Source organism: Petaurus breviceps, unplaced genomic scaffold (assembly GCF_028583685.1).
Source record: "Petaurus breviceps papuanus isolate PSGF00001 unplaced genomic scaffold, PetGlider_PUasm1.0 523, whole genome shotgun sequence".
Classification (NCBI taxonomy): Eukaryota; Metazoa; Chordata; class Mammalia; order Diprotodontia; family Petauridae; genus Petaurus; species Petaurus breviceps.
In genome coordinates, this window is record NW_027186356.1 from 486,062 (window position 1) to 499,709 (window position 13,648).

General features: G+C 42.0%; 1 protein-coding gene across 1 annotated transcript in view; it reads left to right on the forward strand.

Annotated features, from left to right (window-relative positions):
* The first annotated feature begins 7,990 nt into the window (after positions 1 to 7,990).
* The window catches only part of GAMT (guanidinoacetate N-methyltransferase), a 16,107-nt gene continuing 10,449 nt past the window's right edge, over positions 7,991 to 13,648 (forward strand). Inside the window, exon 1 of the mRNA XM_069101998.1 lies at positions 7,991 to 8,230. Within this exon, the coding sequence (XP_068958099.1) occupies positions 8,047 to 8,230 (184 nt within the window). The 5' untranslated portion in view covers positions 7,991 to 8,046. The remainder of the gene's footprint in view (positions 8,231 to 13,648) is intronic.

A 13,648-nucleotide genomic window follows, 5' to 3' on the forward strand; every position in this document is an offset into this window, starting at 1 on the left:
CATACTTCATTGAAAAAGTTTGAGACCACTTATTGAGAGCTCCATCTTCTTGTTTCCTCCTCTCTTCACATCAATCAGACATCTTTCCCCCACCTTCCATCTCTTCCTTCACTCCTGTTTCACATAAAGAGGTAACCCTTCTCCTTGCCACAGCAACATGAATCCTTGATCCCATCTCATCCTATCTTCTCCAGCAAATTGCCTCCCCTATGACCTCCACTCTCTCAAATCTTTAGTCTCTCTACTGATTCCTTCCTTTCTGCCTACAAACACATGCATGTCTCTCCTGTGCTTAAAAAAAAAACCTTCACTTGATCCTACCATCTCTTCTGACTATCTTTTTTAAGTTAAATTAAATTTGTTGTTACATTTTAAGTTCCAAGTTCTCTCTCTCTTTCCATATATAATACGTACACACATATATGTATATGTGTATTGTGCATATACACATGTATGTATGTATTGTATATACATATACATATACTCACACCATACTCTGTGTGTATATATACATATATATGTACTTTTAAAAACATGTTATGCATACTTCTATTGATCAGTTCTTTCTCTGGAGGTGGATAGCATCTTCCTTCATAGGTCCTTTGTAGTTGATTTGAATATTTATAACCCTCAGAATAGCTTAATCATTCACTGTTATTCTTCAAACAATATTGCTGTTACTGTATCCAATGTTCTCTTGGTTCTGCTCATTTCATTCTTTATTATTTCATGAAAATCTTTCCATGTTTTTCTAAAATTAATCAGCTCATCATTTCTTATGACACAGTAATGTTCCATCACCATCATATACTACAACTTGTTCAGTCATTCCCCAACTGATGGGCATCCCCTCAATTTCCAGTTTTTTGCCACCATAAAGAAAACTGTTATAAATATTTTAAAGGGTTCTTTTCCTTTTTCCCTGATCACCTTGGGAAACAGACCTAATAGTGGTATTACTGGGTTAATGGGTATACACAGTTTTATAACTCTTTGTCCATAATTCCAGATTGCTCTCTAAAATGGTTGGATCAGTTCACAGTTCTAGCAACAGTGTATTAGTATCCCAATTTTTCCACATCCCCTCCAAAATTGTCATTTTCCACTTCTATCATTTTAGCCAGTCTGGCAGATATGAGATAATATCTCAAAGTTGTTTTAATTTGTATTTCTCTAATCAATAATGATTTAGAGCATTTTTTCATATGACTATATATAACCTTTATTTCTTTATCCAAAAACTGCCTCTTCATATCCTTTGACCATTTATCATTTGAGGAATGATTCATATTCTTATAAATTTGACAAAGTTTTCTATATATTTGTCCAAGAAACTGTCTATAAACTTCCTCCCCAAGTTTCTGTTTTCTTTCTGATCTTGGCTACCGTTGTTTTATTTGAATGAAACCTTTTCAATTTAATAAAATCAAAATTATCCATTTTACATTTCACAATGCTCTCTATCACTTGCTTATTCATAAATTCTTCTCCCCTCTAGGTAAGTCTAGGTAATATGTTCCAAGTTCTTCTAATTTACTTATGATATCTCCCTTTATGTTTAGGTCATGTATTCATTTTGACCTTACCTTGGTACATGGTGTAAGATATTGGTCTATACTTAGTTCCTGCCGGACTACTTTCCAGTTTTCCTAAGTTTTTTGTTTTTTAGCAAATAGTGAAATCTTATCCCAAAAGTTTAAATCTTTATGTATGTCAAACATAAGGTAACTACAATCATTTACTACTGTGTATTGTATGTCTACTCAGTTCCACTGATCCACCTTTCTATTTCTTAGCCAGTACTAGATAGTTTTGATAATTGCTGCCTTATAATACAATTTAAGGTCTGGTACTGATGGGGTGATGTGACCTGGACCCTGAATTTTCCCATATATTTCAATAGCCCAGTCCCTGAATTTTTCCCCACAACCCAGTCCCTGGCATCTCACTGGAGTCACCTGAAACACCCCAGCCCATCTAGATCACCTAATCAGCTTATTAGTTGTTCCTTTCACTGTCTCATTTGGCCCACCTCAGACTACTTACTGGCTCCTTAATCCCATCCAGATCCTTTCACTGTCCTTTTTGTATGTAAGCATCAGTCTCACCCCCATTAAGTTGCAGATTTACTAGGAATCTTACCCACTCTATTGACATTATAATAAGCTTCAATACCTTGATTAAAAGAAGGCTTGAGTGTTCTAATTCTTTCCAGGCAGACTCACCCTTTACCCTTACATTTCGGAGTTTCCAGCACCCCAAACCACAACAGTACTGCTGGACTTCCGTTCTTTACATGTTTTTCATTAATTTCTTTGATATTCTTGGTCTCATCTAATTTACTTCTGATCATTGCCTCCTCAATCCTAACCTCTTCTAAGAGTCCTTCCCTTACCCTCTTCTCTTGCTCCCCTATTTCTTAATCATCCTGCCTTTCTAAATCCCTCCCTTACCCTCTTTCCTTGTCCTCCTATCTTAATTTGCACACCCTTCTCAGCTTCCCTCCCCTATCTTACCCCCTTACCCTCCTGTTTCTCTATAAATTATGAGAACTTTTACCTTTTCTAGATGTATGTTATTCCCCAGGTCTGATGAGAATAAGGTTCTAGCACTACCAGTCCTCCAACCTCCTCCTATTCTCCAAGTAACAATTCATCCATTCATGCCTCCTTTGTATGAGAAAATTACTCCATTTTACCTCTCAATTGTATTTTAAGGATGGTCCCATCACAATAAACTCAATCCCAAACCTTCTATCTATATATGCTCTTTCAAACTACCTAGTAATGATAACATTCTTAAGAGTAAAAGATGGCATTTTCCCACACAAGAAGTAAACAATTTGCCCTTGTTAAGTCCCTTATAATTGGTATTTCATGTTTACCTTCTTGTATTTCTCATGATTCTTGTCAGTCAAATTTTCTGTTCAGTTCTGGTCTTCAAGAATACTGGAAAGTCCTTTAATTCATTAATTATCCCTAAAATTGAGCACATTATCCTGGATATAGTCTGACCTGGGTAAAGAACAGCAATTCCTAAAAGATGATTCTTCTCTTAATGTAGCCCAAGATCCCCTTAACTTTTTTTTTGCTTCTATATCACTGTTGGCTTATTTTAAACTTGTAGTTCACTAGGATTCCCAGATCTTTTTCACTATTGTCTAACTGTTGTCCCCACCTTGTATTTGGGAAGTCTATTTCTTGAGCCTTACACTGCATCATTGGAGGGAGTGCCCACAGGGATGAGAAAACTAACCCCTGGGAGACAACATAATGTAACCAATGGAATACTGGGGATGTATCCTGTCAGCCTCTTCTTCAGGTAGGTTCTACAGTCATAGAGACTGAAAACTCTGAAAAGAAAAGTTGTGCCACTCAAGTCCATTTCAACATCAGAAACTGATATGATTTTATCAGTGGAACCTACATAAGAAGAGGCATTATCATATGCCTTGCTGCCTTCGCCTAAGGACTGTGGATCCTTTTCATCTGAATCTAAACTGAAACCTTCTGTGCTGTCTCCCCCATCAGAATATGAAGCAGCCTCTTAACCTAGGTCTTCTGCCTCCATCTTGACAGTTTCCAAAATGTACCCACAGTCATCATCCCCCCAGATCTTTGAAGCCTATGAAATCCTATGATTTAGAGACATTCAAAATTACCTAATCCAATATCCTCAGTTTACTGAGGGGGAAACAAGTAGGAAAGATGGTGACAGCCTGAGGCACTTAAGAGAATAGCGATTGTATATTGTGGAGTGATTGAATGTGTTCTGGGTCCTCTCCCTCTCCTGCCGAAGACTCTCCAGTGGTTTTTCTCTTGATTCTAGGATCAAAGGCAAACTTCTCAGTGCATTGAAAGCCTTTCACAGTCCGGTTCCACATACTTTTACCAGAATTGTTGCAAATAAATTTCCTTCACAAACTCTACAGTCAGTCAGACTGTCTTGAATGCTGATCCCTAATGTGCTGAAGAGTGTTAAACTACAGGCTTTCAGAAAACAAGCACAGGACACACTTTTAAGTTTAATTTGCATTATTAACTTTTCTTCATCACTTTAAGTTTCCAGGGGTGGGGAACCTGCTTCCTTGCGGTCACATGGGGTCCTCTAGGTCCTCAAGTGTGGCCCTTTGACTGAATCCGAACTTCACAAAACAAATCCCCTTGATAAAATAATTTGTTGGTAAAACTTGGACTAGGCCAAAAGGCCTCACCCAAGGACCTAGAAGGCCCCATATGGCCTTGAGGCAGTATGTTTCCCACTCCTGCTAGACAACCAACAGAATGATAAATCAAACCCTGATTAACATCACTGACCCCCTGCTGAGGTGTAACTGTTTAGTAATAGGTTTGAGCTGGCTCCAGTACACCTATACAAGACATTCCATATCCTACTTCCACACCCTTCCTCACCAGAATGCTGGGATATTCTCCCCCCCTTATATATGTTTCTTAGACTCCCTAGCTTCTTCCATAGCTCAGCTAAAAGCCTTCACAGATCATAATCTATAGGAAACCTATCTTGATTCACTCAGTTGTTAGTGTTCTCCTGGAAATACTTTGTGTCTACTTTTTGTATGAGAGGCATTAGACGTACTGCTTCACAAGCTGCTCTTTATCCAGGAAGACCTATATTTGAGTCCTGTCTCTGACATATACTGACTACTAGGCAAGTCACTTAACCTCTCAGTTCTCCAGGAAACGCACTAAGACTTTAAGTTATACTTTTTTTTTTGCTAAAAACCCTACAAAGTATAGGCACAGAGAGGGACCTTTTTAAAAAAATATCATAAAAGTATCTAAAACTGAAAGTAAGCACCATACGCAATGGGGATATACTAGAACCTTTTCCAATAAATTGAGGGGTGAAGCAAGGATGCCCAATTTCTCCACAATTATTTGATATAGTTCTGGAAAAGTTAGCAATAGCAATAAGACACAGGAAAGGAATTAAAAAAATAAAGATAGATAAAGAGGGAATAAAATTATCCCTGTTTGTTGATATTACGGTTTACTTAGAAAACCCCAGGGAATCAGTAAAGATACTGAGATAATTAATAGCTTTAGGAAAGTTGCAAGTTACAAAATAAATCCTCAAAAATCAACAATATTTTTATGTAATAATAATAACAAAATACAAGAAACAGCAATAGAAAGGTAAACCTCATTCCAAATAACTATGAAATGCATAAACTATCTGTGGAATCAACCTCCCTAAAACACATAAGACTTATATAGAATGAATTATAATATATTGCTTAAAGAATTAAAGAACAACCTGGAGGAATATTCAGTGCAAATGGCTAGGCCATGCTAATATAATAAAAATGAAAATACTACCAAAATTAATTTATACATTTAATAATGCTAAACTAATCAAATTGCCAAGAGGACACTTCATAGAGCTTGATAGCAAAATTCATTTGGAAAAACCAAAGATCTAGAATATCAAGGGAAATGATAAAAAAGGATGAAGGGGGGAATAGCAGTTCCAGACCCCAAAGTATATTGTATTATAAACTACATCATATTATACAAATAACTACATTACAAAGCAGCAGTCATCAAAACCATCTGGTATTGGTTAAAAAATAGAGATAGATCAATGGAACAGACTAAATTAGGGAGGTTCAGAAACAATAGAACTCAATAACCCAGTGTTTGTAGAGTGAAAAATGTGTTACCTAGGGAAAAACCTCCCTATTTGAGAAAAAAAAAAGTGCTGGAAAAACTGGAAACAGTTTGGCAGAAATTAGGCTTAAACCAACACCTTATATACTTCACTCCACAATACAATCTAAATGGGTATATGACCTTAATGTTAAAGATCACACTACAAAAAAAATTAGAAGAGAAACAGATCATGCACCTCTCACAGTTATGAGTAAGAGATATATCCTTAACCAAACAAGAGATAGAAACAGTTACAAAAGATAAAATCGATAACTTTGATTATTTGAAACTGCAAACAATATTAATGCATCTAAAATAAAAAAGGAAGTGGTTGAATGGGGGAAAAAATCTTTGTATTAAATTTTGGTATCCAAGATATATAAACTATATATAGATATATATTTAGATTCATATATAATTATACACACATAAATATATGTGTATATATACACACATATATATATTATATAATATATAAATATATAATATATATATTTATTGTTGTTGTGTAGTCCTTTCAGTTGTATCTGACTCTTGGTGACCCCATTTGGGGTTTTCTTGGCAGAAACACTGGAATGGTTTGCCATTTCCTTCTCTTGCTCATTTTACAGATGAGGAAACTGAGGCAAATATGGTTAAGTGACTTGCTCAGAGTTACACAGCTAGTAAGTGTATGAGGTCAGATTTGAACTCAGAAAGAGTTCACACACATACACATACACACAATCTTTTATGTCTATTGTTGGTTGTTTGGTTAGTTGTTGACCTTCATTCTTGAAGAGGATCAAAACGATATCACTATGTCAAGTTACAATGTGTCCAACTGTGGCTGATCAGACCAGCTCATATGAGCTCAGAAGGTTCTACCACAGGTCAGGCACAAATAGTCTATCTGAACATTTGGGGTGGATTCTTTAAATCTGGGCATCTCAAATTTCTTTTGAGTTACTTCAATTCTGCCTTACTCATAGAGCACAGCACCTTCTCTGATGAGGGCACGCCATGCTGAGTAGTTGGGTGCCATTGTCTCCCATGTCACACAATCAGTTCCAGAGTTCTTAAAGAGAGTCCTGGAGAGTGTCATTGGATCACTTCTTCGGACTCCCTTGTGAGTACTTGCCCTGTGTGAGTTTTCCATGAAACAGGCTCTCAAGCAAGTGTACATTTGGCATTCAAACAACATGGTCAGCCCATTGGAGCTACTGTCCAGTTTGAATGCTTGGCAGTACAGCTTGAGAAAGAACCTCAGTGTCTGATACCTTATCCTGCCAGGTGACCTTCAGAATCTTCCTGAGATAATTCAGATGGAAATGATTCAGTTTCCTGGCGTGGTGCTGGTGGACTGTCCAGGTTTCACAGGCATACACAATGAGGTCAGCACCATGGCTCTGTAGACCTTCAGTTTGGTAGGCAGCCTAACACCTCTTCTCTCCCACTTTCCTTTGGAGCTTCCCAAACATCAAGCCTCAACCTCATTATCAGCGAGTACATCCCTGGGAAGTACACTGCCAAGGTAAGTGAACTTAGCCAGCATTCAGAACTTCTCCATTTGCTGTAACCCTGGATGGCGTGGCCTGGCTGATGGAGCACCGACAGTTTTTAGCAGATAGTGAATTCTTACCCCAAAAGTTTACATCCAGTCTTCTTACACATCACTCCCAACATCAGCCCAGTGGCGCTGGCCTCTAGGCTGCCTCTGCCGTTGCTGCTGGAGGCTATGAATAGAGCACCAACATGGAGTCAGAGTAGTCTATGTTCAAATCCGTCCTCAGACACTAAGCTGTCTGATTCTGGTCAAGTCACTTATATTCTGTTTGCCTCAGTTCTTCATCACTAAAAAGTGGGACATAGTGGAGAAGGAAACGGCCAACCATTCCACTATCTTTGCTCAAAAACCAGGTAGAGTCGGAAACGACTGTGCAACAACTTGAGGGCAGGGAACGTATTGTTTGTCTTTGTACTGGACACAAAGTGGACACTTAATAAATGCTTCTTGAATTCAACGGAATCGGGCCTCAGTTTCCCTATCAGTAAAAAAGGCTTAATCATTCTTGCGCTCCCTACTGAAAAGGCTCTAGGGAGGGAAGAAATAATTTCCATTCCTGTGCCCCAGTGGGGGGGTAGAATTTAGGGGGGGCTGCACTTCCCCAAGGTGACAGCCAGGTGTCCCCTTCTTCTTTGCAAAGCCTGGGCTGGAGATGGAGGAGGGACGAAGGGCGAGGGGCGGGCCCGGCCCAGCTGGGCCGGAGCTCCCTCCTTCCCCCTACCCTCAGCCCTCTGGCTCCGTGCCGGTGCTGGGCTCCCCGCCCCCTGGTATAAAGTCAGGTTCGCCTGCCTCTTGCCTCCAGTGCTCACTGACTGCAGGGACCCGACCATGAACGCAGACACTGCCCCTGCGCCCATCTTCGGGACTGGAGAGGACTGCCTGCCGGCTTGGCAAAAAGCGGCCGCCAGCTACAATGAGCCCGACACGCACCTGCAGATCCTGGGCAAGCCGGTGATGGAGCGCTGGGAGACCCCCTACATGCACTCGCTGGCCGCCGTGGCCTCCTCCCGAGGTACCCACCTGCCCCTCCTCCCCTAGGCCTCCCTCTGGGGAAGGAGCAGTTAGCTCCCAGGGAAGCCCGTAGAGAACCCCAGAGATGGGAGGAAGGGGCGTAGCGGGGGGGGGGGGGGGAAGGCGCAGAGAGGGGTGGGAAGCAGAATGAAAAGATGGCTGGATGGGGAATGCAAGGGCCTGCTATCAAATCTGCCCTGCCCCCTCTCTTTCTGGCTGGGTGACCTTCCTTTGGAGTTTGGACTGTCTTTGGGACCCTTAATTCGGCCAAGTCCTGTGATTACAAACTTTGAGTCTGAAGTAGTCACTTAACCCCAGTAGCCTCCCCCATCCCCTTTCCTTATCTGTAGAAAGAGGGAGTTGGACTATGTATGATCCCTTCCAACTCCAAATCTAGCAGTCTGAGGACCATAAGAGATCACAGCTTGGAGGGGCCTTAAGCCACAGGCATGCTTAGCCCATTCCTCTAAAGTGCACTTCAGCAGCTGTTTACTGGGTTTGGAGTCAAATTCCAAGTTCTTTCTGTGCAGCATTCAAGGCCATCTCCCTCCAGTTGGACGGGACAGACTCTATAGCAGTAAGACTGGGATGAGCGATTCTGTCCCCCAAAGAAACCCTACACTTTCTTTTGAAGCCCCTCAATCTTTGCTCTGCTTGGAATAGCCTTGCTTCCCTTAAAGCCCAGATGGAGTACCACCACCTCCTCCAGGAAGCCCTCCCATCCCCCTACCCCATCTCCATCAAATAATATCTTCTGACGCACTGATATGTGAAATTAAGAGGCCCCTGGATTGTACTGGATTGGTGTGTACTGGGTTGGAGAGCCAGCCTTGAACTCCCAGGCTTAGTGACAGTAGGCAAATCACTGTCAAGTTCCCTTCTTTATCTGTAAATGAGGAGGTTGGGCCCTATGGCATCTATATTCTAATAAGCACTGTACATACAGTATCTCAACAACCCTGTGAGGCACCTGCTCTTCTCATTTTTTTAGATGAGGAAACTGAGGCAGACAGAGCTTAAGTGACTTGGCCAGGGGACTATGGTACAAGGTCATATTCTTCTGTCTTCCTAGAGCCTCTAGGCCTGGTTCTTTATTGGACACTTTGCGAAAATTAATCTCAGCATATCAAACATCTTCCTTGGTGCTCGTTGTCTATAGGAAAGTCTAAACTCTCACAATCAATCGGATATGAGCATTGATTAAACTATGTGCCAAGCACTGTATGGAGATACAAAAACAAAGCATTCCCTCCCCTTAAGTTTCTGTTCCATCTGGGAAATCAAAGTGTACACAAATAATACATGTTGTTGTTCCGTCCTTCCCTTCTTGGAGAGGACCAAATGATATCACCAGGGAGATGTCTTGACTTTGACTGAATTGGATATGAGCACGGCAGAGCTCCCTCAAGTCCTCAGCCTCATCCCTCAAGTCACCAAAGTCCAGGAGTCTGACCCAGGACTTGGGCAGTACATAACCTTGGCCTTTCGAAATTAAGGTCTTTCCTAGGTACTGGTTGCCTGAGGCCACACACATTCATTGACTAAGGGTTAGAATTGAGATAATAGATGGCTCAATTTACCATCACAAACATATCTATCTGGGAGGGGAAGAATCTCCTAGTTTCTGGTCTGAACAGTAAACAATTGCCCTTTACAGTCATTCTAAATCATCCAAGCCTAACCCCTGAGCCATTGAAGCAGGGGTTGGGGCTCTTATTGGCCATTCAATGGAAACCCGAGTGATTTGAGTTTTAAGGTGGAGTCCCAGAAACCTAGAAACTACAGAGAGTCAGGAGTACCGTGATCCATGCTATGGTTCTGGTTCTGAGGATCCGCTTGGCTTTACTCACTGGGGCCAACTCAACATCTGTCTGGGTTTCCCCTCCCTTAGTAAGCAAAATCTCTCCCCCATTCCCACAACACTGTGATGTGCTTGGTGAATGTTTAATAATGATTTGGGGGTAATTTCAATGAGTTTAGAGAGTCAGTGTCAGGTACAAGGTTCCAGAATGTCCATTTTATAGGTGGAGAAATACAGTTATCATTTATAAAGTCTTCCTGTCTGTTATCTCAGGTCACAGGAATTTATATTGGAATTTCTTGTCCAAGAATACAAATTTGGATTCAGTCAAAAGAACACACTTAAGGACTTGGAAGGCCACATATGGCCTTAAGGCCAAAGTTTTCCCACCCCTGGTCTAGACTACAGGGTGCATGAATGGACGATGAGCCTGAAGAAGTGATCTAGAGCCCAAGTATGAAGGGCTTGGAATGCCCTACTGAGAAGTTTGCTTTTTGTCCTAGATATCAGGGGGCCACTGGAGACTTTTGTGCAGGGAAGTGAAGTGGTCAGTTCTGTGCAGGGGATGGATTAGAGAGAGAGAGGTGGAAAACAATTAGGAGGACCAATCAGGGAAACGCCTAAGCCCAGCCTTCATATTTTGGCCTCAGTTTACCTCTCCTGCCATCTATACTATTTGCTCCTCTACTCTCTGTTTCTAACAAATCATTCCTTGCTTAGGCCATGCCCCTTGACTTCATCTCTCCTTTCTCTTTGCCTTTCTTTTCTCTCTCCATCACCCAACACCTTCAAAATCCAACTCATAGTCCCACCTCCTTTAGGAAGTCTTCCCTGATTCCCCTGGCCCATCCAGTTCAGAACTCTTAATTTTATATATGAAACTAGCAATTAACTGGGAGGAAACCCTGGGGAGAGAAATCTAGGTGAGAATCTGGATCTCAGAATAGCCCCAGGGATGTGGTCCCAAAGGGGGAGAAAGACACCCCTCCCCCCCAACTGCTGAGATCCAGCCCCTAGGATACTCAGAACCACATCTTTATAAGAGTGACCATCACTGGGGAAGGTTCAATCAGATCAGGGCAGCTAGGTGGTTCCTCTTGGTTCCAACTAGGTTATATAGAATGCAGACTCTGGAAGACCTGAGTTAAAATCCTGCCTCAGGTATTTGCTAGCTTTGCGATCCTGGGCAAGTCACTTTACTGCTCTTAGACTCAGTTTCCTCATTTGTAAAATGGGGGTAATAATACTTCTTAGCATTGCTGTGAAGATCAAGTTAATATAAAGACCTTTGCAAACTTTACAGCACTATACATATTGTAAATATACATATAATATATATACATGCATATACATGTATGTAATATGTGCATAACTACACACATGGTTACTATATTTGTGTATATATTGTGTACATGTGATTATATATGCACACATACATGTATGTATGTATATCACATTTAATATGAACTATTATTACTTAATGGGTTAGGGAGAGGCAGCTAGCATCTGTGCTAGAGGATGAAGACAGGCCTGCCTTGCCATCATCACATATGTGCCTGTGTATGTATATACATTGTTTATGAATAAAACACATTATATACACATATACACCTATATATATTTGTATGTAATACACACAGTGGTACTTCTCTGTCATAAGGGCATAGATTTCAGAAGTGGAAGGGACCTTTCAAGTCATCTTGTCCATTTCCTCTCATTTTATAATTGAGGAAACTGAGACCCAGAGATGTTAAATGTCTTGCCAAACATCACACAGATAGTATTGTGTCAGAATTTGAACTCAGATCTTCTGACTCTAAATGCAGCATGCCTTCCACTGACCTACACCACCTCCTCAGTTAGTAAAGGATCCTTTAAAACAAAACAAGGCAAAACAAAACAACAGCAGAGATGAAAGGAAGCATCTAAATGTGGAAAACCAGCAGGCATTTTTCTTCTGGCACGTGATGGGGGTTGCTGGCTTCCTGCCTTCCCGAGTTTGGGAGCACATGCCTGTCAATGAGACAGCGGAGTTCAGTGGAAACAATGCTGGTTTTGAGTCCAATGGCTTAGGTTGGAGTCCATACTCTGAGCATTTTACTGAAAAATAATTGGGTTGGACTAGCTCTGACGTTCTGTGTTCTAAGGGCCCCCCAGCTCTGATGTTCATTCTCTATTCTAAGGGTTCCCAAGTTCTGACTTTCTAGGGGAGGTTCTCAGGGGCAAGAGAGCTGGCTGATAGTGATTTGCATATATAGGGGAGGGAATTCATACAATGGACAATGCCGACACTGGAATGAATTCTGGCTGTACTTTAGAAACTGCAAACTACTCCTTTCCCCTCCTCCTTACCCCTGAGCCAATTCCTTCCAAGTAAAAAGTGGAATCTGTCTGCAGTCCCAGCCCTTCTCCCTCCCCCAGAATAGCTTCAGTGTAAAAGGAGCCCTGGGCCCCCGGGCCCCCCCCTTTGGCTTTCTTGTCAACCAAGGGGAAGGGGGGGGGGGGGGGGGCCCTGGCCTCTGCCTGGAGGGTAAACTAGCCCTGGAGAAAACCCTGGAAATAGCCAGACAGGCCCCAGAGCTTCCTCTCAGAAGGCCCTGGTGGCTTTGGACAAATTTGCTCTCCCCTGCTCTGGTACACTTTAGCTCTCTTATCAGTCTGCCTGCTAAGCGTTTCCTGAAGACCTCCCAAATGTTCCAGGCTCTGTCCCAGGCTCTGGGGAGGAGACAGACCAAAGAACCAAGGCAATTTGGCATAGGGAGAGAGCCTTGGGCACTTAGAGCTGACCAACACCTTATTGATGATTTAACTTGACTTTCTCTTACAAATGGGGATCCTGGGGAATTGGGATTTGAACCCAGCACTCCACACTCAGTGAACTCTCCACTACTTTTTTGCCTCCTTGTGGGAAGTATTTTTATTCCTACTTTATAGATCAGGAAACAGAGAATCTGAGAAGTTTAGTGACTTGTCCAAGAGCGTGTAGAGAGTCTGAGGCCCAATGCTTGGCTCCCTTTGGCACAAAGCCTTGAAGGAGCTGAGGGACCCATGCTGTAGCTTCAGCTCCACCACTGAGTTGCTTTCTGAGTATGGGCAAGTTACATCTCCTGTTTGGGCCTCAGTTTACCTACCTGTAAAGTGAGAGAGTAGAATTAGACAGTCTCTAAGGTATCTCCCAGCTCTGACACTCTGTGTTCTAAGGGCCCTCCCAGCTCTGACACTCTGTGTTCTAAGGGCCCTCCCAGCTCTTACCTCCTGTGTTCTAAGGGCCCTTCCAGTTCTGACAATCCTGTGTTTTAAGGACCCTCCCAGCTCTGACATTTTCTGCTCCAAGGAACCTCCTAAAACTGCTGTCCAACATTTTCAAGTTCCTTTGAGCTCTGACATTCCTCCCCTTCACACACTCTGTTGCAGCCAACCTAGGTTCCATCTCTCCCATCTATGTCTTTGACCAGCTTTCTGTTCCCTCAGGGCTGGAACATTCTTCTTCCTTTGCCTCCCACACAAGGGAGGCCTTTCCTGATCCTTCCAGCTTCCCATGGTCCCATGTGTCAGAACTCTATCCTTCTCTCCTGAAATTACTTGGTATTTACATATATATGTATATATATATATATA